Raw genomic sequence first — 22191 nt, 5'->3', positions numbered from 1 at the left:
CAAAAACGTCTGCTACGGAGCTATAACGTGAGGTACAAGGTAATGGAGCCTTTTATACATTGTCGTGTTTCTTTGGAACTAAACAACGGACAAATAGAGTCTTTAAACACTTCAGATGTGAAGTTATTCGAAGTCAAGTGACGTAAAAAAAAAATGGTGGTCAGCGGAATGCTAACAGGAGGTGATGGCCAGTTAGCAACAAAATGGCGCCATGATGGCTCGAGTTCTGAAGCGAAGCTTACCCCCTTGGTAAAACGCAACAGAGAACACAAGAGACAGTATACAACAATAAATTAACACAATAAAACAGGAAAAACTATAACAGAAAATATCCATTAAAAATGTATCTTGTGCATATTTTTAGAGGAGTGGGGCGGAGAGCTGTTTCTGTAACGCTTCTACAATGCGCTGCGTCGTGACTGGTGGAATGACCGTGATTTTAACTCAAACCACGATACTGTTGATATCGTTTTAAAAACTAAACTTTGTCGTTTTTGTGCCTAAACCTAACCAAACTGTGACCATTTCACAACGTTAACGACGCAGCCGTTCCATTCTCTGGTTTAGATATGAGACGGAAAACGCTCCTGTGGGTCAAATTAGAGGGTAGGAATAAACGACGACATTGTTGTATGGTTTCGAGGACTTGTTGGTCAGATGATAGCTGATTGGGTCCAAGATTGTGTTTCGGCCAATGCGTTACACCTCGTTTGCTCTCCACTCGAACTGTTGACCTGCATGCAACCAAAGCCCACCCAAACGGGATCGGTCAGTACTACCCAGACTACAAAGAGAAACCAGAACTCATTTTGATATGATTCTTGATATCAATGTTAAAAGGAGAAATCCAGCGCAAAATGAACTTAGGGGTTATCGATCAGTCGAACAACGAATGCCGTGTAACCAGTAACCAGCTCAAGCATGGCGTTCGTCATTTTAATAAACTGTCTGTACACTTACAAAGTTCTCAATGCTTTGGTTTACATGTAGGGAACCTCATTATGCTACCGTGGAAGTGTTGTGCTATTTTGAGCCTTGTTAGAGGTATAGAAATAGCGATTTCTTTTTACTTTCGCATGCCCCGATGACTAGCTTTATAAGCTAATTAGCGGTTTGCGCTAAAACTGGTCACATTCGATGAGCATGAAAACATATCCCAGAAACTGCCGACTCAGTACACATGTGTAGGTTCATTTTGCGCCGGATTTCTCCTTTAAGTAACCTTGGCAGAAATTGTTGTCACATCACCTACTCCTAACACAAAATTTCCTGAGTTTTAGCTGAGAAGTTCCCTTACATTGGTTCTCAAAGTTTATCCAACACAGAACTTCCATTGAGAATTACATTTAAAGCCAGAAGTAGGTGTTACACTCAGCCAGCCATCCATATCCTACAAAATAAAGGCCCTACGGATTTTACAGGGCTGCTCATCATGCTTCGAAAGCCAAGTAGACCAAAAGCATCCAGCTGTGTCTTAACGCTCTCCACTGGAGACAGTCGGACTGATCATCCTGAGTTTGACAGGAAACAAATTGGTTTGGACTCCATAAAACAACCAAAACCTCCGACCATTCAGGATGATTTATTACCCAAAACTTTATCCAATGAATAAAATATAACTTTGATTTACAAGCCGTGGTCCACTCCTAGTTGGTCAGTGTGAAGCTGAAAGAGCCAAGTATAAAGAATCCAACTTTTCCAGTCTGATTGAGACCAAAGAAAACAAACTGTGGAGGCGATCACATCCTGAGAGCAGCGGTCAGATTTGAACCGCTGATCTCCTGGACGACCCTCAGAGATGACATCACAGCCGGCTGATTGCAGCGACTGTTGGCCGCTGGAGCTCAAAACTGAAAATAAAGAGCCACTTGGGAGGTCCGAGGTTACACATTTACCACTGAAGCCAACACTCAAATGCCAAACTGTTCGATGGACTGATCGTCAATGTTAACCTACAGGTTTGTTCTGTTTTATGACAGAAATGAGAGTTATTAACCAACAGCACTGTGTTGACCAATCATCCAGTGGCTGTCACTTGACGTCTTCATTCCTGCAAGAAACCTTCTGTGGCTCCTTCTTTGCAAACTTGTGCCATGCAGACAAGAGCTGTTTAAACCCACAGAACATAGATGATACTAAAGTTTGTGATGCTGGTGCGCTCTATTTGATCAATCATCCAGTCGCTGTCAGTCCGACTGACAGCGACAGCTGGATGCTTTTGGTCTACTTGGCTTTCGAAGCATGATGAGCAGCCCTGTAAAATCCGTAGGGCCTTTATTTTGTAGGATATGGATGGCTGGCTGAGTGTAACACCTACTTCTGGCTTTAAATGTAATGCTGTACAATGTAAGGGAACTTCTCAGTGACAATTCAGGATTCGGGTTTGGGAGCAGACACTTCCTGTGATTGAGTCTCTCTCTCTCTCTCTCTCTCTCTCTCTCTCTCTCTGTGTGAAAAAGCTCTTTGGTTTACAGTTAACATCTTGTTTCCAGAAGTTTTCAGAGATATTAAATATGTCAAACTGACACACAAAACATCTAACATATTTTCCATGTGTTCTGTTTGAAAATGCTGCTTAATGAAAGCATCATCAAGCTGTGATCATGTTTTAACAAGCAGAGAGATGGGTTTGGGTTTTTTTTTCGACCGAGCATCGCACGAACACAAGGGCAGCGTCTCGCGCAGAACTTAGACTTTTACTTCATGTAATCGATGCAGGCTGACTTAGCGCTCTCTCTCTCTCTCTCTCTCTCTCTCTCTCTCTCTCTTTCTCCCTCTTGCATGTGGCTCGGTTCAAATCCACATTCAGGCTGTAAAAAAAAGCAACTTGGTTTACGGTTAATATCAGCTTGTTTCCATATTGTTGTGCACCTTTAATTTCCTTGGAAATACACGTTTCAAAAAATCTGTCAAACAATGTGCTTAAAAATCCAATCATCACCTTTTGAACCTGCTGGAATATTTCTAGAGATGTAGCTTTGTGACATTTTTAAGTGTTATAATCTGACATGAATGCTTATTTTTTTCCCATAGTCTCTAAATGTCAAGCTGCATTACTCTGAGCAGAATAAGTGAATCACCCCCCCCCCCCCTCTGTGTTTGACAGCGACAGAGCAAAATATACAATCAGCATCCAGTCTGCCTGCTTGTGTGAAACCTGCACTGGTTCCAGATTTCCCTCATTAGTCTGCAGCGTGCGGGCCAGGTCCATCTGCCTCCCATTAACAGTGGCAGCCAGAGAGGCTCGACTCTCTCAGACTCAACTTACGCAGCCCATGTGAAAGCCTCTATAAAAAGTTTCCTGTAGATACCTTTGTGCCATGGAAAGTTGTCATTTGGAGAAGTTCATGCCTGGATTTTCTTTCCCTGAGCAAGACTGCCACCTACTGGCAGAGCTGGGAACAGCAGAGGGATCAGAGTTCTGTGGGAAATGAACAGCTGTGGAAGAAGTATTCAGATCCTTTACTTCAGTAAAAGTACTAATGCCACACTGTAAAAATACTCTGTAACAAGTAAAAGTCCTGCATTGAAAATGTTACGCAAGTAAAAATCTGTAAGTGTCATCTGGAAAATGTACTTAGAGTATCCCCCATTGAGAATCCTCCCATTGTGTAAAGGATCCAACCAGTTGTTTTTAATGGTATAATCATGTAGGCCGTTATATTGTTGGCTAGTTTACTTTAGAATCAAACATCAGATTTTATAAACTACATGTTTTTGTGTGCAGGAACCTTGTTGTGTAAAGTAACTAGTAACTAAAGCTGTCAGATGAATGTAGTTGAGTATTTCTCTGATATGTAGCGGAGTAGAAGTAGAAAGTGGCATGAAAAGAAAAGACTCAAGTAAAGTACCTCAATATTTGTACATAAGTACAGTACTGGAGTAAATCTACTTAGTTACTGGAAATGAACATACTATTAAAACGTAAATATGGCTCGTAATTGCTGCTTGAACATAAACTTATGGAAGTTGTTTTTTCGGGGGAAGGACAGTCTAGTTTATTTACATTGAATAAGAAATCCATATAGAAATCAATAACACACATTAAAAGGATAGAAAGGAAATTAAGAATACAGGAAAATCTGATCAAGTTTTTAATTTACTTAATTAATTACTTTATTTCATTCTAAATGAGGATAATTTGAAAGATTATGTGATTGTATAGCTTTTTTGCCCATTATTTGATCATTATTGTAGCTTATACTTTTTTTTATCTTTAATACTTTAATACTACTACTATTAATGCTGTAACTGTCAGGGTTTCAGGAACGCAGGTTTGGACCCAAAGGCTGAACACAGGTGAGGATGAAGCAGGCGGAGTTCAAATGACTCGATTAAGAAAATAAACTTACTAGCTCAAAATCCAAATACAGGCAGAGAACGGAGGCGAATCTAAATGAAATGTAGGAACACTGAAACACAGTAACGAGGGACAGGTGACATGAGGGCTGGTGAACAGGTGAAACACATCAGAGCGGGGCAGACTATGGACCTTTTTCACGGCAGACATGTTCACATGTCATAGTAGGAAAAGCACAGGTGTATTCAAAACCATTACTGATGGCTGCATTCCACTTAGGAGAGACCCTGGTATTGTGCATGCTGACTCACTGAAATATCTTACTGGAACACTTGATGGAACTGAGCCATCGTTATGGTTATCAATTCCGGCTGTGCTTTTCCTACTATGACAAGTCAACATGTCTGCTGGGGAAAAGGTCTATTACAAAGGCAGGAAAACACACAAGGCAGGAAGTCAAACAAGACATGACCAAAGATTCTCTGGGAGCATCTCACTTCACTTAAATTCACTCCACGGCTCCTACCGGTGGCGGAGTGGCAATCGGGTGTAGTGTAGTGTAGTGTTTTGAGGCCGAGAGGGCCGGTCTGATAATAGTTCTACATTGCATGTTCTTAGCAACACCATACGGCAACAACAGGGGCGTAGCACAAAATTCTGGGGCCTGTAGAAAGGCTTTTTCTGTGGGCCCCTCCCCGCATCCACAGCTATTCATTCCAGCATCTTTTTGGGCCCTCCTCACATGAGGGCCCTGTCGTACTCAGTCCCCTTTTCCCCCCCAGTCCGACGCCCCTGGACGTAAAGCAATTGAACAACTCATGTTTTTCTTCGTCACGTTTGGAAGTCTATCGGTACCGTTAACAGACAGTGTGTGAGTGTAATGATGGAAAGCCAAAAAAGAAAAGGGAGAGGTGGCGCTGAGAAGGTCAGACTCAAAAGGAAAAAAAGGGATTGTGTTGCCGTGCTGTTGTGTTGTTCATTCATTCACCATCCAAACCCGTTCCCATCCATCCATCCATCCATCCATCTCCTCAGCACATTTCTATCATGCAATCAGTAAACAATAAAGTCACATCTTCCCACTTTTCCTTTCCATTGTTCTCCTCTGATTGGGGACTAAACGACCTTTGGAGGAGGATGTGAGTTTTTTTGAGAGTGTTGTCAGATTTTTATCCAATAGAAACAACCTCTCTGCTCCAGAATCGGCTGCTGATTGAGCCCAGATGTCGGCAGCTGCGCGTTCTAGTGACTCATCTCTCTCTTGAAATATTGGTAGCCCCGGCCGGCGCTGTGTAATTGTGACATGCTTGCGCTGTTTGATGTCCATGAGAATGAGTGGAGCGGTCTGTAGTGCATGTGTTGACTGAGTGCACTGTACATGTGGCGCAGCTTTGCCTGCTGACAGATGATGCACTGAAGGGCCAGTGTTTGGAGTTAGGAGCTCCGGGGAGGAAATATTTTGCCTCTATGGATGTGTTTATATTCTGACAGGATCTGATACACTCTCAGGGCTGAGAGATGATGAGCGTGCTGCCCTGGCAAAACAGTCCAAACTCTTTCTTACAGAGAAAGTGAGAGTTTCACACTTTTGTATTTGCAGCTTGCCATGCTGCAGTTTGTGTTTTTCCAAAGTCTCTCTATGGATGGTAGTGTTAGTGTTTGGGTCCTTCTCCGAAAAAATGCCCACATAAGATGTTTGCCCAAGCAGCAATTACGACCTATATTTATGTTTATAGTGGTGGCACCCCCTAGTGACCGTAGTAATTATGACGGGAGCAAAGCAGAAAGTAAGGCGAAGAAATAGAAGAACGGCAAATAAGGACGCAGGTTGGGGTGGTGGATGGGTCAAGTTCTTCTTTTAAATTAACTTTTAAATTTTAATTATTTTAATGTTACAAACAGCTGGTTGAAATGGCAGAGTTTTAGACGGAGCCTCATTGACCGCCCGAAAGCACGGTAACGTTATACGGTGGAGCGAGGTAGAGAGAGCCTGAAGATAGAGAGCGGCCAGCGGCGTTGGAACAAAGCCGTGACTCAGAGAAATAAAAACGTGTTTTCGCCGATTCATCACTAGAAATGCAACTGTAGCGAGCATCTCAATATCACTAACGCTATCCACATTTATATTTAGCGAAAAAAAATGATATATCCAGCTACAAAAAAGCCTAAAATTTGGAAGTTAGAACTGAAGTGGGCTTTATACTTTGACTTCCTTATTTGCTCTCGAGGTAATTAGTACGGGTACGAGAGGACCTAACAAGAAACGTAACGTAAATATGGGTCGTTATAAGCTGCTTGGCACATTCGACCTATACAGCCGTTTTCTGGGTGACGACGCTTTGTTTTTACAATAGTGTCATTGTAATGATCTTTTTATATATAAAGTTGTTTTGCTTTGGAGTATTTCTGTACCCTAGTGGTAAAAAATATACTTCTTGCAGCTTTAAAACAAACAGGACGCATCTCTTCATTATGAAAGATTAAGAATCAAACACAGTTAATAGGTCAGCTGTTTCCAGCCTGTTTCTTTGCCCCAGGCAAAAGAATAGATGCAGCTTTTACCCTTCTGTTGTCCTCGGGTCCAACTTGACCCATTAACAAAGTTTCTAAATCAGACATTTGGGTTTTCTTTCAATCAAATTGCCCCCACAATAACATGGATAGTTCCCTAAAACGGTCTTCACAAGTGAAATTAAGGATTACTTTCATTGCATTTTGGGTGTTTTATTAAATTTCATAGCATTAGTCCTGACTAAACTTTGACAGATCTGTGATTATCCATTACCTTCATTCCTCTGATCTTAACTTTTAGTCAAAATCATTCATAATTTCTGCTTTTAACACAAAAATTCGGTAATTTCATATAAATTAGATTTATTAACCAGGAATTCCAAAAACAAGTGAAAAACTAGTGTTAATAAGATGGTTATAGTGGTGAATATAGCCTACTGGTAGTAATGGGAAAAAAGTGACAACAATTTTGAAATAAGCGCCAAAAATAACTGTCTATTTTGACCCAGGAGGAAGGTACACACCATTTCCAACTTAATCTAAGCTACACTAGTCTGTTGTACAGTTGAATGATCCCAAACTGTGTGAACTGTGAGTGAAAGGCGAGCTGCGGGGGCGTTGTGCACCGCGACTGGAGGTCAGCTGTAATGAGGCAGAACACGTGAGGGCCGTAAAACGCCCGATGGTAGAGAAATGCCGGCGGGAATCGATCCCACCTGCTCCTCCCGTCCACATATGGGTTAAATATTCCCGTCTCAGCTTGCCGTTTCTCTAAACTGGAAAGTTCAAGCTGTCCATCATCGCGGGATCTTTTGAAGTCGTCGTTAACGTTCGTGCCCCCATCGCCGTGATTGTCGAAAGGGATTTATTGTGCCCCGGTACCACGAGGCAGCATACCTGCTTTAGTATGCAGATTTATGGGAGGTGTTCCTGTTTGGTCGTTCTTTTGGTCACAGTCTGAGTAAAGAGACTCCGAGGTCACTGTGCACTGAGTAAATCTTTCCTATTGATTGTTTGGGGTTGTTTTACACCGTGACGAAGCCACTGTCCTCCGTCACAGCTGGTTCTCCCGGGTCAGGACCCTGCCAAGGATCACAGAGAGGCTTAAAGCGGCTTACAGGATGAATTTACGTGAAATATGTGTCACATACACAAAGAAAAAAAAAGGTCTTTTGTATCCAAGGAGGTCACGTTTTCAGTACTGTTTCCATGTGTTTTTTTTTTTTTTTTTAAGAAGTCCTGTTTGAGTAATTATTAGATTTATGAGTTTGAAGTAAAGATGTTCCGATAGCGATACCAGTATCAGAAAAGCTTCCGATACAGCCTAAAATGTTGGTATCGTTATCGGAAAGTACTGGAGTTTATGCACCGATCCGATAGCACGTAATTTAGCCCCGAAGAAAATCTACTTTAAAGCAGTTTATTGATGTTCTTTTTCAGTTATGAGTGACTGTCAAACTGGAGAATAAAATAAAGTTCTACAGCATCATTGTATGTGTTTGGGTTTATCCTGAGCCTGGCCGAACAACAAAGATGGAAATCATACCACATCCATACAGGGATAGCAATACACATGGTATCGGACCATCTTCAGTTGGAAGGTTAACAGACACCTAAACTCTGACGAAGAGTTTCTCAAACTACAAGACACGATTTTACAACTCTGGATTTCCCTCTTTCACATTGCAGACTGCTCTACCAGGAGTGTGTGCTTGCACGTACAGTATTTGATTGGCCAGCACAGTGCATTTCTGAATGTTGTTGCAGCAAAAGTTAAACCAATGTCATTTTTTTGTCTTTTTTTTTTTTCCTAAAACGTGGCAGAAGACACAAAAAAAAGACGTAACAAAAGAAGAAACTTAAAAGAAAATCTTGGATATACAAATTTAACAGTCCCATTTAATCTGTGGCAGAAATCTACACTGTATTAACTTAAAGTGTCCAATAACTTTTATAAATCTCTTAATATATCGTTGTGCACTTACAAACATAAATCATATTTTAATGAATGCAAGGTGGCAGGCAGAGTAAACAGTGAAACCAGAAGGTCACATATGATAAAAGAGTATTCGTGTAGGAGAATCTACCCGGATATGCATGTGTGTACCAATAATAAATGTTCCCATGAGACAAAAACATTGAGCTCAGCAGTATTTAGCGGCTGTGTTCAAATGCACAGTGAATCATTCAAGTTATAACACAATGATATACGTCTAAAACAAATGCATTGAAAAAAACATGTCACACAATGTATGTAAACATTATACATCTGCAAACGCTGAACATCTGTTGGACTTATTTACATGATGGTGAGGAGGAGGAGGAGGAGGAGGAGCAGAGCCGGGGTTAACCCCCGCATTGGGACGTTCTGGCTGCCGTGTGACATCACGCTTGTGTCATAATAGTCGTCGTGTCCGCACTGACTACAGTCGCCGCCACAGAAGGAGCAGGAGGACATCTCGCTCCTCCAGTCCGACGTGTACGTCCTCACCGTCCTCCGTCCTGACACAGAGAGGTGGGGGGGGGGGACAGGTCAGAGGTCAAAGGTTCAACATCATCAAGTGTAATCAGGACCAGGACCAAAACTGCCAAAACTCTGCAGTCAGCCTCACCAACAAGGCCCTGGACCCCGACTGACTCTTAAACTAAATGCTCAAAACATAATCTTCAAAAAAAAAGTGTGAGATAAAAGCAATGAAAGCTGGAAAACAAAGAATATAAGAAAAAGAAAAAATGTTAAGCTGTGTTTTTAATGTATTAAAATTCTTATTCTTATTCTTCTTTTATTGTTATTACACATAAGTAAATGAATAAATGAAAACTTGAACCTAATTTTCGACCGGAGGAGGCTGTGTTTGTGATTGTGTAGCTACATTTAGCTTAGCATTAGACAACAAGTGGTAGTAGTGTGTGTGTGTGTGTGTGTGTGTGTGTGTGTGTGTGTGTGTGTGTGTGTGTGTGTGTAGTAGTAGTAGTATATCAAACCGTATAAAAAGTACAAATGGAGATGATTGTGAAACTTCTTACTTGGTTCATAATAATCATAGATGACAACACTGGCCCACTGGACTTTGGCGACTTTAAACTCCACGACCAGCGGAATCCGCACACACATCTCCTCCGTCGTCACCTGGAGACACATTCACACGTTTTAGTCTTTGACCCGAGTCAGACCGAGCGCCTGTGGTCCGGGGTGTTTTCAGCCGAGCTTACAGAGTCCAGGTACAGGATGACTTTCCCCGGCACCGTCTCCACTTTCTTGATGACGTGGTCGATGGGGACGCCGTCCTGCAGCAGGCTGAAGCCGCTCAGCAGACCCACCTCCATGATGGCCATGCCCGTCGCCGCCAGACCCACATCCTCTGACAGACTGCAGGACAACGTTACACAACCAAATTCCATCAGTTCAAAAACATAGGGAACATTTAAAGTGCTATTATTGTGCCAGTTGATATTGCGATAACGACAAAAAAAACCATATATTCTTCAGCACTAGTAATGATGCATCCTGAAAGCTTAAAAATCAATGAAACAAAAAAAGACTATAAAAGACAAGAGTAAAAAGCAAATACATCATGAAGTGAATTCTTTCATATCAGCATATCAATGTAAGTACTTTGTTTCTCAGTGAATGGATGTTTACACACTAACTGTTTTCACCGTGTAATCTTGTTCTCAGAATCCCATCTGGTGTTCTCATTATTGTTTTGTAAAGCAGCGTAATGAAAAGTTTGACAGATATCCCACCGCGTGCTGTTGATTGTTATGCTATTGTTAGGTTATGTAATGTGGAGAGAGAGAGAGAGAGAAACCTGCTCACCGGCTGCAGATGTACAGATGCGAGACCATCTCCGTGTCAAACAGCTCAACGTCCAGATCAAAAGCCTCGTGCTCGCCGGCGTCTCGCCGCCTCCTCGCCAGCCCCTCGTTCCTGATGTTGTAAAACACGTTCAGCTGAGGCGGAGGAAGAGGTGCGTTCACGGGAAGGAAAAATCAGATGGTTTTCAGGACTGAGCATCTTAAACCCCTTTGATAATCTCTGAGTTGCTGTGCTGTAGTGTTGACGAACTGACCGAAGAGCCGGTTAACTAACCCGAGTCGTGCCACTGAACCGGGAGAATCGAGTGCCATACGCCAATGAACCGACTCACTCGTGTTTTTTTTTTTACCTCATTCGTGCCGTTGTGTGTAGCTGGTATTCTTCTGCTACTGTGTGTGTAGTAATCTAGCTCATTAGCGCCTCCACTGGAGTGGTGGTGGTAGAATCAATCAGGAAATGGGCTACCTGAGGAGGCCGCGCACCAGGCTACTGAACGAGATCGAATGTAACCGTGCAACCGCTCGAGTCTAATAATATCAAGCAGTGTCTTGGTTCTCGGCAAGTTTGAGTTATAAACCAAGCCTTGTTTCTGGTGCATCTTAGATGATTGTGTTCATGGCAATTCCCACATTATCAATGGGGAAGTACATCACGTAACAATACACGTCATGTTATCTTGGTGGTTATGTTAAGTTAAATGTTAGAGAAGTGAATGTTGCTACATGGTCGGTAGGTCACGAGGTCACCGCGCACCAGGCTACTGAATGAGACTGTAAGGACTGTAACTTAGGGTACTGTATGAGTCTATACCTTCCTCTTTCTTTGTGTTAGTGTTCTAACCTCTATCTAACTATGGTTAACTGCTCCTCAGATCTCTGCAGGGTAAATCCAGACAGCTAGCTAGACTATCTGTCGGAGTTTTCTGTTACACGACTAAAACAACTTTTGAACGTACACATGTTCCACCAAAACAACGCGGCGCCCCTGATTAGCCTAAACCTCAACTTTTTGCAAATGAGGAGTGGACAACTCGAAGCCCCGCTGTTTATGTGACAATTAAGAATAAAGTTTGTTTTGTTGATTCTGTGGTGGTACCTGAAACAGGGCGAGTCCACGACCTTCTGCAGACACCATCAGGTTCAGCTCCTCCTCTGGTTCAATCTGAAAGGGATCAACATACCACAGATTACACTGTTCTACCTGCAGATCAGTTTGGGTTTGGTTTTCTGCTCCAACATGAAGTGAAATGACATCACGCAGGGGTGGAAAGTTTGACTGATTTTAATGACCTTGTTATGTTTAAATAAGGACAGTTCAAAGTGCTCATATTATGCTCATTGTCAGGTTCACAATTGTATTAACAGGTTATATCAGAATAGGTTTACATGGTTTAATTTTCCAAAAATACCATATTTTTGTTGTTGTTGAGTTCTGTTTTAGCTACAGAGTGAGACATCTCACTTCTGTTCCATCTTTGTTGGGAGTCGCACATGCTCGGTAGCTAGGTAAGGACTACTAGCCAGTCAGAAGCAGAGTATGAGGGTGTGCCCTGACAGTAGCTAGGTAAGGACTACTAGCCAGTCAGAAGCAGAGTATGAGGGCGTGCCTTGACAGTACCTAGGTAAGGACTACTAGCCAGTCAGAAGCAGAGTATGAGGGCGTGCCATGCTAGCAGCTAGGCGAGCATTATAACGTGTATTACAAAGTGACCACGTCTGTCTCTGAAGTAAAGGCTGGACTACAATAGAGCAGTTTGTGAACAGTGTTTTCTGTTGGAGATGGTAAGTCCCTTTGGGGGGGGGACTTTGGGCTTTTTCACTTTGTAAACCTATAATGTGCACAAAAAAGATATATAACACAATAAAGGAAAGGTGAAAAGCATAATATGAGCAGTTTAACAGATTCAGCTCCACTGCTGATGAACAGCTGATCACAAAGTTCTTTGATATTGAAACTAACAATGTTTCATCTTAAAGTGCCCCTATAATGCTTTTTTTCACTTTTAGTGTGATAGTTTGTGCATGTAATAGATGTATAAAGTACAAAAAAAACACATTTCACTCCAAATGGAGCTTTCTCTCCCACAGACAGCTCTTTTTCTCAACTGCCTGAAACGACTCGCCCACATTCCTGTCCGTTCCTGCCCCATTCCCATTGATTGATGGAGAAAGCCAGCCCAGTTTTTCATATGTGCTGCCCCTTGGTGCTGCCTGAGCAAGCACAGCCCGCCCAGTGGCTTGTTGGAATTTGGTTGACCAATCACAAAATAGTGGGCCTGCTGACCAATCAGAGCAGACTGGGCTTTTTAGGAAGGCGGGCCAAGAGCTCAGACTGTAGCTTTGTTCGAAACCATTCCCCATCACGGAAATTTTGTAGTGGTGTTTGAATTCTCCGCGGTTAATTTCAATCACTATATAGTCCACTATAAAATACCCACAATGCACTGCTAATTTGAGTGAACCAATCATGTACCCTACATTTTATCTCCCATATACCACAGTGCAACGCGGTCGTGTTTCCCCAGAGGAGAAGAAGAAGCAGAACGACCCACGAAAACTGAAAAGAAAAAATGGAGCGGGCTTTGGTTTCTGAACAGTGGACATGTAACATGCAACATATTTAATATACAACCTTTTACTATCCTCCTGAGTGCTCGCTTTGTTTCAGGGACACGTTAGAAGTATTTTTGTTTCAGTTTGTTTACATGATGCTGGGCGCGCCCGCCTCCGTCACACACCAGCGCATCTACTGACGCAACGATATTTTCAGTGAGTGTCCGAAATCTCGTTTGCAGTTCTCTATATAGTTCCCTATTTAATAAACACTATATAGGGAATAGTGAGTGAATGAGGGAACAGTTTCCAACACAGTGTTTCAGGCAGCGGAGCTGCAGCAATGGGCCGTATGAGAAACGTTTTTTGAACTTCAAAGCATGTAAACCTATTCTAGGAGTACAAATATGATGCTGAAAAGGAGTATAACAGGGGCTCTTTAACACATCTATGTCTCCTCTGTGTGACCTGAGTTCTCATTGGTTCTTCAAAGTTTCTGATCATCAACAGATGCTGAATCATTACTGCAAACAGATCGTCTTCGAATCAGCTTTTGTTTCTGATGAATGTGACATGTCTCTGTGTACCCGTTGGCTCTGGTGCAGCAGGTAGTTGTCCTGGACGATGTGGAAGGAGGCGACAGTGGTCAAAGGGTCGGTGTTCACTCTGACGGAGAGGTTAAAGTCATGAGAGCCGCCGCGAGCTGCAAACGTGGACAAGGCCTGCAGAGCCACGACCGTGTCCTAAGAGAGGAAAACAAGAGTCAGAGTCATACATCCGCTCCGGAATATTCTGTTACAGTCCAGTCGCTGATAGACTTGATAGTCACCGCTGACGTCCCGTTTACAGCTGTGTGCGAGCGTGTTCATGTCTGTCCGTGCATCTGTTTTTGTAGACAAATAGAGTCATGTTAGGCTGACAAAGCCTGAGAAAAAGCTGTATTCAATGTACTGTATTTGGAGCCACTGACGCAGTATTTGGATCTTTTTTGTTTCCTTGTCATGCATGTTTGTGCCCAGATGGCCACAGTCTCCTTCTGATGTGACACAAACCACAGACTCCTGCTGATGTGACGCAGAAGGGAATTTCTCTTCTTGCATGAATGTACTTTATGATTGTTGTCAGCTTTAGACTGAGCCTTAAATCCTTTAGAGCGGGGTTTTGTAAACATGTACAGTCCGAGACCCAGAAGAGAAATTTGGTTTCTCCCCCAGCAACTCATTCTCATGAACGGGTTCGTGTGATATTGTACCAAAGGTGATGCACATTCTTTGGATGATCTCCTACGAAATTAGGCGACTGCCGGCCGGTCACATGACAGTTAAGTTTAGCGTTCTTTACAGTTAGATTTAGCTGACAAAAGGTGAGTATCATGCAGCAAAGACAGTTAAGTTTAGCCACCAAAACGACTAATTAAAGTGATGGTTCGGAGTAATTTCACCCTAGGGTCCTTTGCACCATGACTTCGAGCCAAACACCCTCCCAGAAGCTTTTTTCACCTGGGTCAAACATTGGGCGAGTTAGCGTAGAGTAGCGTTAGCCGCTGAATAGCTTAGCGCAGGGGCTAATGGACCCACGTTTGTATCTTGTAAGTTACCCCACTAATTAATGCCCGAAATGATACCAAAGGTCTACACTAGTACATATAGGTTATGTACTCATAAAACGATGGATTGGAAAGTTTGTAAGTACACCAGAAATTTATGAACACGTTTATGAACACTTGCCTGCTCTCTTCTGCTCTCTGTTGCTGCTCCTGCTGCTACCTGCAGTAAGACGAGTGCTTAGGGCTGTCTACAAATTACTACACCGAAAAGAGATACAACAAAAATATTTATTAATTTAATGATTAAATAAGGTAATGTCTCCAAACTTACCTCGGTTATTACTTGTCTCCTGCTAGTTATATTACAGCACTTACTTTAAAAAATAAGTTAAATTAAAAAATATTTTTGTTGCATCTCTTTTCGGTGTTGTAATTTGTAGACGTCCCTAAGCACTCGTCTCACAGCAGCAACAACAACAACAGAGAGCAGAAGCCAGCAGGCAAGTGTTATTTACATAAACTTCTGGTGTACTTACAAACTTTCCAATCCATCGTTTTATGAGTACATAACCTATATGTACTAGTGTAGACCTTTGGTATCATTTCGGCCATTATTAGTGGGGTCATTTACGAGATACAAACGTGGGTCCATTAGCCCCTGCGCTAAGCTATTCAGCGGCTAACGCTACTCTACGCTAACCCGCCTAATGTTAGACCCAGGTGAAAAAAGCTTCTGGGTGGGTGTTTGGCTCGAGGTCATGGTGCAAAGGTCCCTAGGGTAAATTACTCCGAACCATCACTTTAAGATTTGAAAAAAAGATTGTGGTTTGGATTAAAACACTACTCTTCTTCCAGGACGCAAATTCCACTCCCCGACTTGAAAGCCCTGTGTTTTATGACCCACCACGACCTCCTCCCTACGCAGATCTTCACGCTCTTATATAGAAGCTGTCAATGTGGTGCAAACAGTCATAAATACATGGAATACAAATACGAATTACAGTGCCTTGCTTTTCATAGCTATATGTACGAATGGTTCATTAGAAAAGCATGTCCCCAGGAAGTGCGCCGGGCTTTGAATTTGAACAACTGAACATAGTATCCAAACAGTGGAATTACAACTCCTGTGTCCGTCATGTGATGCCATGAGGCCCAAAAGTACTTTTTTTGGTGCATTAACTAACATGGCGAAAGAGACGTCTGTAAATCAGTGCATACATTTTTTTGAGTGTCACAACCCCAGCAAAATGACAGTCATCAATCAGAATTTGATTAATCCGGTCCGATAACATTTGGAAAGTCTAGATGCGCTGCACGATTAAATCATTTTATCCCAATGTGGTATTGAGTTAAAATGAACTACAGTTTGTGTGTGTACATGGTGAGGAAAGAACCTGACAACAAGTGTGGCTCATTGATGGGTTTAGTGTAATACACACATAATACTTTGTTAGTGGATACATTCATTGTAGGTTTATGGTCTTTTCTGAATTTCAGTATGTCACCTGAGTGCTCCCGAATCCTCCGTTGGGGTTCCGCTGTTGGCTGAGCCACTTCATGAGGCTGAGAGCCTGCGTGACGTGGCCCAGTTTGTGTTGGGCGAGCAGCAGGTACGACACCATCTCAATGTCTGCGGAGCGCGGCTGCCACGACGACGACAGGCTGCCGTCTGGGGAAGACCACATCGGCACGCCATCTACTCGCAGAGATACATGCGTCATTTATACACATGATTTAATGGAATATAATAAAAGAGTGATAATTGAGAATAATTGTTGTTTTTACTCCACTACATTAATTCAGTAACTTAGGTTACTTTGCAGATTCAGACTAATGACACAAGACATAACCAACAAATAAATGATGGTGTATTGTGTAATAGGTTAGAATAATTTTTATTAAGTATTAATTGGGGATTTCCGGGGGGAGAAACCACAAGCTAATTTTGCGCCGGATTTCTCCTTTAAAGGTACAATATGTAACATTTCTGCTTTAAAATGTCTAAAAATGACCATACCTATGTTATATATTTTATGAGTTGTGTTCTTACACTATCCCAAATGTTTCCACCAAATGTCAAACCCAGAGAAATCTGTTATTTTATTTTCAGACACGGCACGTTTCCTTTAGTTGCCCATCAGTGGCGTCATATAACCTTTCACCCTCCAGTTACTCTAACTTCCGTCAGAACACTGGCACCAAGATGATACGTTCAGGAGTAATTGTAAATCATACAATGTCACAGAAAAAAATACTTGTAACCGTAATACTGCTTTTTTTTTGCCATACAGCATCATTTTGTGATTAATTACATCCCACTTTTTATCACAGTAATACAACAGAGACCTTATCTATTTTGAAAGTTCAATATCGATACCAGCTTGATGTTACTACAATGTGCTAACGTTGATGCTAAAGCTTTGTGGGTAAAATTGAGGTTACAACATCGTTCAACACACTAATAGTTATTTTTAGTATGACTGTTTCGACCACAGCCAACAGGACTGAGCTAACCCACGAATAACTTCACTAGTAACGTTAACGTTAGCTGTATAGATACACAGACGATTAATCTAATGCTAAATTAGCCAAAGTAGCACACCCCGGTCTGTCTGCCTCACTCTCCCGGCGCAGAGAGACTCAGTCGGGATGACAGCTGACAACAGCCCTGGGACATATAGCTAGCTAGTTACCGTTAGCCCCCAGTCAGCTATCAGCCAGCTACTTTCATTACAGCAACCCCCGGCCAGAACTTATCTCCAGTGCATGGTGCTTACGACGCTAACGGCAGTTTAATTAAACGTCGGGAAACAGACTATATCAGACCCAGCACCGAGTCACAACAGCGGCCATCCATAGCGGTAGCTAGCTACATCTCCGTAGCGCTACCGGTGTATGTGCCGAAAATCTCCTCCCTGCCGAATTTCTCCCCCCTTCGCGTTTAGCTGTCTTTACGGTTAGCTAAATTAACCCGACAAAAGGTGTATTAAGCACCAAAACGAAAAGTTAAGATTACTGAAAAGTGAAGGGGAGATAATTCCGGGCAGCTGGGAGATGTTCTGCTGCTGCACAACAGGCATCGAACGTCCTGGCTCGCTATCGCGGAGATTTCCCGACAATCCCCACTCACACCCGTCTCTCAGCCTCGTTTAGTAGCTAGCTAGCGTTACAACAAACCCTGTCCGCCCAAGTGTTGAAACCATCCAAAAGGTGACATTGATATGTGAAATATTTTGTGCTTTAGCTGCTGGCTACTGTTAGCTTGCTGGCTCACTAGCTAACTGGTCAGCTACAAATAAAAATCTAATCAAGAAAAACGTAATTATGTTGGAGAAACTGCAGCTATTTTATTAGAATAACATGAATAAACGTAACGTGAATAAACTTGAATGGGTAAACTCGTCCGTGAACTGATGCATTCTAACCGGCAGCGAAGGTGTTTAACACTAAAAACTCCCATAATTCCACGCAACTTCACAACGTCATCAAAAGTCCAGTTTTACCGTCCATTGTTTTGGTTGAGAGACCCCTAGCGGCAGAAAGTTACATATTGTACGTTTAAGGACATTACAATTAATTTCAGAAATCTTTTCAGTTCACACACACACACACACACACACACAGTTGCCATCCACCTCTCATCTCAGCTCGTCCAATCAGCTGGCTGAGTGCGGCGTCGACGTTGGAGCTGCCGGACAGAGCCAGAGCGTAGGTGAGCAGGCTGAGGCTGTAGTTACTGGACACCCCAAGAGCCAGACGTGTCTCCAGGAACATCAGGGCTGCAGACACCTGGCTGCTGTACTTAACCTGACAGGGGGGGGGGGACAGCGTCTCACACAGACGCAGCGAGATGAAGCATGAACTTAGAGATTTATTGACTCTCACCTATAGACTGTAAACATAATGGAAGTAGCATCGGCGACGTCACCCAATGGTTTGTGGACTGCCATTTTTAAGTCAGTAGTTTGTTTTTGCGGTTCCCATCTTGGTACTTTGGAGCCAGAATTGACCATATTTATTATTATATACAAAAAGAGCGGTACTGGGGAGGACAACGCGTCTAAGGCAGTGTTGTGTATGGTTTCAATGGCGCTGCGCTAAGCAATTTTTTGTTTTTAATTTAGAGATTTATGAATTCTCACTCACCCCTATACTGTAGAAAGTATGTCACCCATTGGTTTGTGGACTGCTGTTTTGAATCCATGGATGTATTAAGATTACGTTTGAAACTTTTCATTTTGTGTCAGAAGTGACTATATTTGGATAAGCCAGTGTCTCTATGGCTTCAATGGCGCTGCGCTAAGCCAAACGCTAAAGAGGGGAAATTGCCGAATTTCAACCCTTCTGACGCGAGTCATGCAGCGGAGATTTACTGCCGGGTGGAGACAGACCTCCAGGTTCAGTTTGTCAGCATGTATGGCAATACACAGAGCTGATTGATAAAAGGTAAACTTTCCCTGACGTTACCAGCTAACGCTAGCGCTAGCTAGCAGCTTGGTTGACAACGTTGATCAAGACATTTTTAAGCAACCAAATCTTTGATGAATTGAAAACACACAGTGAGAGGATCAGAGTTTGAGATGAAAACACGGACAGCAGCCAAAAACAAGTCAAGGTCTATTTTAACCATTGACATAAATATAATGGACCAATAGACCCCGTTGCTCTGGACGGAGACCAGTGAAGGATATTAGAAGCACTTTTCCGGTGATCTCTTGCTTTACTGCGCAGCCTCCAACTGACAGAGACAACGTAGATGTGACGTGAGCAACGTGTCTGAAAGTTGGAAGTCTTCTGATAGCTGTGCCGAGAGAAATCTCAATCATTCCCAATCTTACAGAGACGGAGAGTGTAGGTATGTGTAAGGATATAACATAGGCACAGGCTAATTATTGCTAACTAACATGCTAGTTAACATTAGTAATTAAAACTAAACAGCTAATGTAAGTCGAAACTGCCTGTGAGCTTCTCCTGTACTACACGGTAATTCCTCTACTGTGCGACAGTCTCGTGGTTATGACACAATCGTTAGCTTATTTTTACAAAAACGTCTGCTACGGAGCCATAACATGAGGTACAAGGTAATGGAGCCTTTTAGACATTGTCGTGTTTCTTTAGAAATAAACAACGGACAAATAGAGTCTTTAAACGCTTCAGATGTGAAGTTATTCGCTGTCAAGTGACATAAAAGAAAAATGGCGGTCAGTGGAATGCTAACAGGACCCCTTGATTTTAATGTCCACCGCGTTAGCACGGTTAGCATCGCTAAGCGTCTGTCTTGATTGACAGGTCCTAAAGCATCCCCTTCCTTTATCGTCTGTATTAAAATAAATATGACCATCATTTACCAAATAAACATCATGCTGTGTCGAAGAAACCTTTAAACTAACAATTGAGACCATAAACTCATTATGGAAGTAGGCTCATTTTCTCATAGACTTCTACAGAAACAGACTTCTTTTTGGAGACAGTGGAGTTGCCCCCTGCTGGAAATTAGAGAGAACGAATGTTTAAGGAGATTCCTCATTGGCTTCACTTTTCAGATCCGGAAGTTGCGGCTTGCTCTCACCCTGATGTTGCTGTCTTCCAGCAGGGCGATGAGGACGTAGGCTGTGAGGGAGACGGGGCCGTCCAGGCCTCCCTGAAGCTCGGTGTGGATGACGCGACCAGGCTCCACGTATCTCCCGTCAGCCTCCTGCCGGTCTCCTAACCAGGCCGCCGCTCCCTGCAGCACTTGGTCGTCGATGCTGATGAACGGCCGCGCCTGCAGGAAACACCTCAGCACGAACGCAGAAAGCCTGCAGAGATTTCTTTTGTCAGTGTTTCTGAAGGGGAGTCATGTTCTGCATGTACAGAATGAACTACTCTATAAGGCCGTGTCGGACGTCCGGCAAAAACGCACTTCTCTCCATTCATTCTGAATGGGGGTAGTGTGTTTAGACTGCGGCGGGGGGTGACCCATGGAGGGCACTCAAAAAGAAGTGAAAAGTTGAGACCGACGGAACATTTGGAGAAACGCAACCACAGGTCGCGCTGCGGTGGCCAATCATGTAACCAGAGATCAGACTTGTCGGTGTGTTTTGAGCTCTGGTTTGAGGTGGTGTCAGAGTCCCATACAGGAAACAGGAAACATCACTGCCTCTATCGCTGCCACAAGAACAGTTTTAGAACACCAAACACAGGCACTGACCTGCCCGGGAGTTTGTGTGATAGCTGAATGTTTCCTGTAACAACAAATCACTCGCCATGTTTCTTTCTCTCTCCCCTGTAAAATGAAGCTGCCTTCAAGTGCGGTCGGAAACGTTGAAATCTGTAAACAATCTGGCAGAAAACTGTAACTGTGAAGTATAAAGTCTATTTGTGCTTTGTTGGGGGGGTTTAAGAACACAACAGGACGTCACACGAATGGGCCGTTTCATTGACACTCCCCCACGCCACGCACAACCCTTCGGAAAATCGCCGGATCGCTTTGTTTTTGGTGGGAATGCCCCGTAACTCACCAGGTGCTTCCAGATGAGTCCTGGTCTCCGAAGGCACTGAAGGAGCCGTCTGCTCTCTGAAAGGACAGCTCTCGCTCATAACCTGGCGAGAACATCAAAGATTATACAGACAGCGGTCAGGTCTATCTGCAAAGCATGTGCACAAAAGTTCCTGACATGGATACGGAAGTCAAATAAAAATGACAGACAATGAGACAAATTCTAATTTCAAATTTTCTATGATGATTACCTGTGCCATCCCACATCGCCCCTGCCTATGAACATGTTAATGTGACATGTGACTTAATGTCCTCCGTTTACCGTTCATCATGTAGCCTGTGGCTCTTTCTTTTGTTTCTGTGTCCGCCTGTCCCACAGCGCTCAGATACTGCAGAACGTAGATGTTTGGTGCAAAGTTGATCATGTTCTGCTCCCCGCAGCCGTAGGGCATCTGGATCAGAGAGCCCAGGCCGCTGATGGACGGGCCCAGGATGTCACCTTCATCCCCATGGAAACCAGAAAAACCAGACAAGACATGATGAGGGAGAAGGGAAAGTGTGTACTGAGCCGTCCCAAACATCACATCAGGCAGTGAATAAGAAGATGTTTTCACCGTCGCAGCAGATTAGGGACAAATATTTGGATTCTGGGGAGATGCTTTGCCCAACTTAGTTAGGAATCGACTGTTGGGATGTTTTACAGGCATCGGACATCAGGGGATCTGAGTCTGAGTGTGTTTCCCGTAAGATTGTGACTCAACGTTTTTTCAGGGGGGTGTTTACATACCGACAACCGTCACCGAAGCTCTCTCGCTGCCCTCCACGACATCTGCTGGGAAGGTGAACGTGACGTTTTGACTGGAAAACCCCGATGGATGCTCAAACAGCAGCGAGGCGGAGAACGACTGCTCGAGTCCTTCGGCCTGCAGACAATCAACAGCGGTGAGAAATTAACACACAAACAAAACGTGGTGAGTCATTTTT

At 43.2% G+C, this 22191-nt stretch overlaps 1 protein-coding gene across 1 annotated transcript in view; it reads right to left on the bottom strand.

Annotated features, from left to right (window-relative positions):
* Positions 1–8692: 8692 nt before the first annotated feature.
* Positions 8693–22191, bottom strand: part of cd109 (CD109 molecule) — a 30964-nt gene continuing 17465 nt past the window's right edge. The window contains exons 21-32 of the mRNA XM_028604660.1: positions 21995–22130; positions 21530–21706; positions 21230–21311; positions 20299–20527; positions 18365–18536; positions 16235–16425; positions 13771–13926; positions 11727–11792; positions 10632–10765; positions 10025–10181; positions 9839–9941; positions 8693–9313 (exon numbers count right to left, since the gene is read on the bottom strand). Coding sequence (XP_028460461.1) covers positions 9111–9313; positions 9839–9941; positions 10025–10181; positions 10632–10765; positions 11727–11792; positions 13771–13926; positions 16235–16425; positions 18365–18536; positions 20299–20527; positions 21230–21311; positions 21530–21706; positions 21995–22130 — 1806 coding nt within the window. The 3' untranslated portion in view covers positions 8693–9110. The remainder of the gene's footprint in view (positions 9314–9838; positions 9942–10024; positions 10182–10631; positions 10766–11726; positions 11793–13770; positions 13927–16234; positions 16426–18364; positions 18537–20298; positions 20528–21229; positions 21312–21529; positions 21707–21994; positions 22131–22191) is intronic.

Source organism: Perca flavescens, chromosome 18 (genome assembly GCF_004354835.1).
Source record: "Perca flavescens isolate YP-PL-M2 chromosome 18, PFLA_1.0, whole genome shotgun sequence".
In the NCBI taxonomy this organism is placed as follows: Eukaryota; Metazoa; Chordata; class Actinopteri; order Perciformes; family Percidae; genus Perca; species Perca flavescens.
The sequence above is the reverse complement of the archived record's forward strand: the minus strand, read 5'-3'. Positions and strand labels throughout refer to the sequence as shown.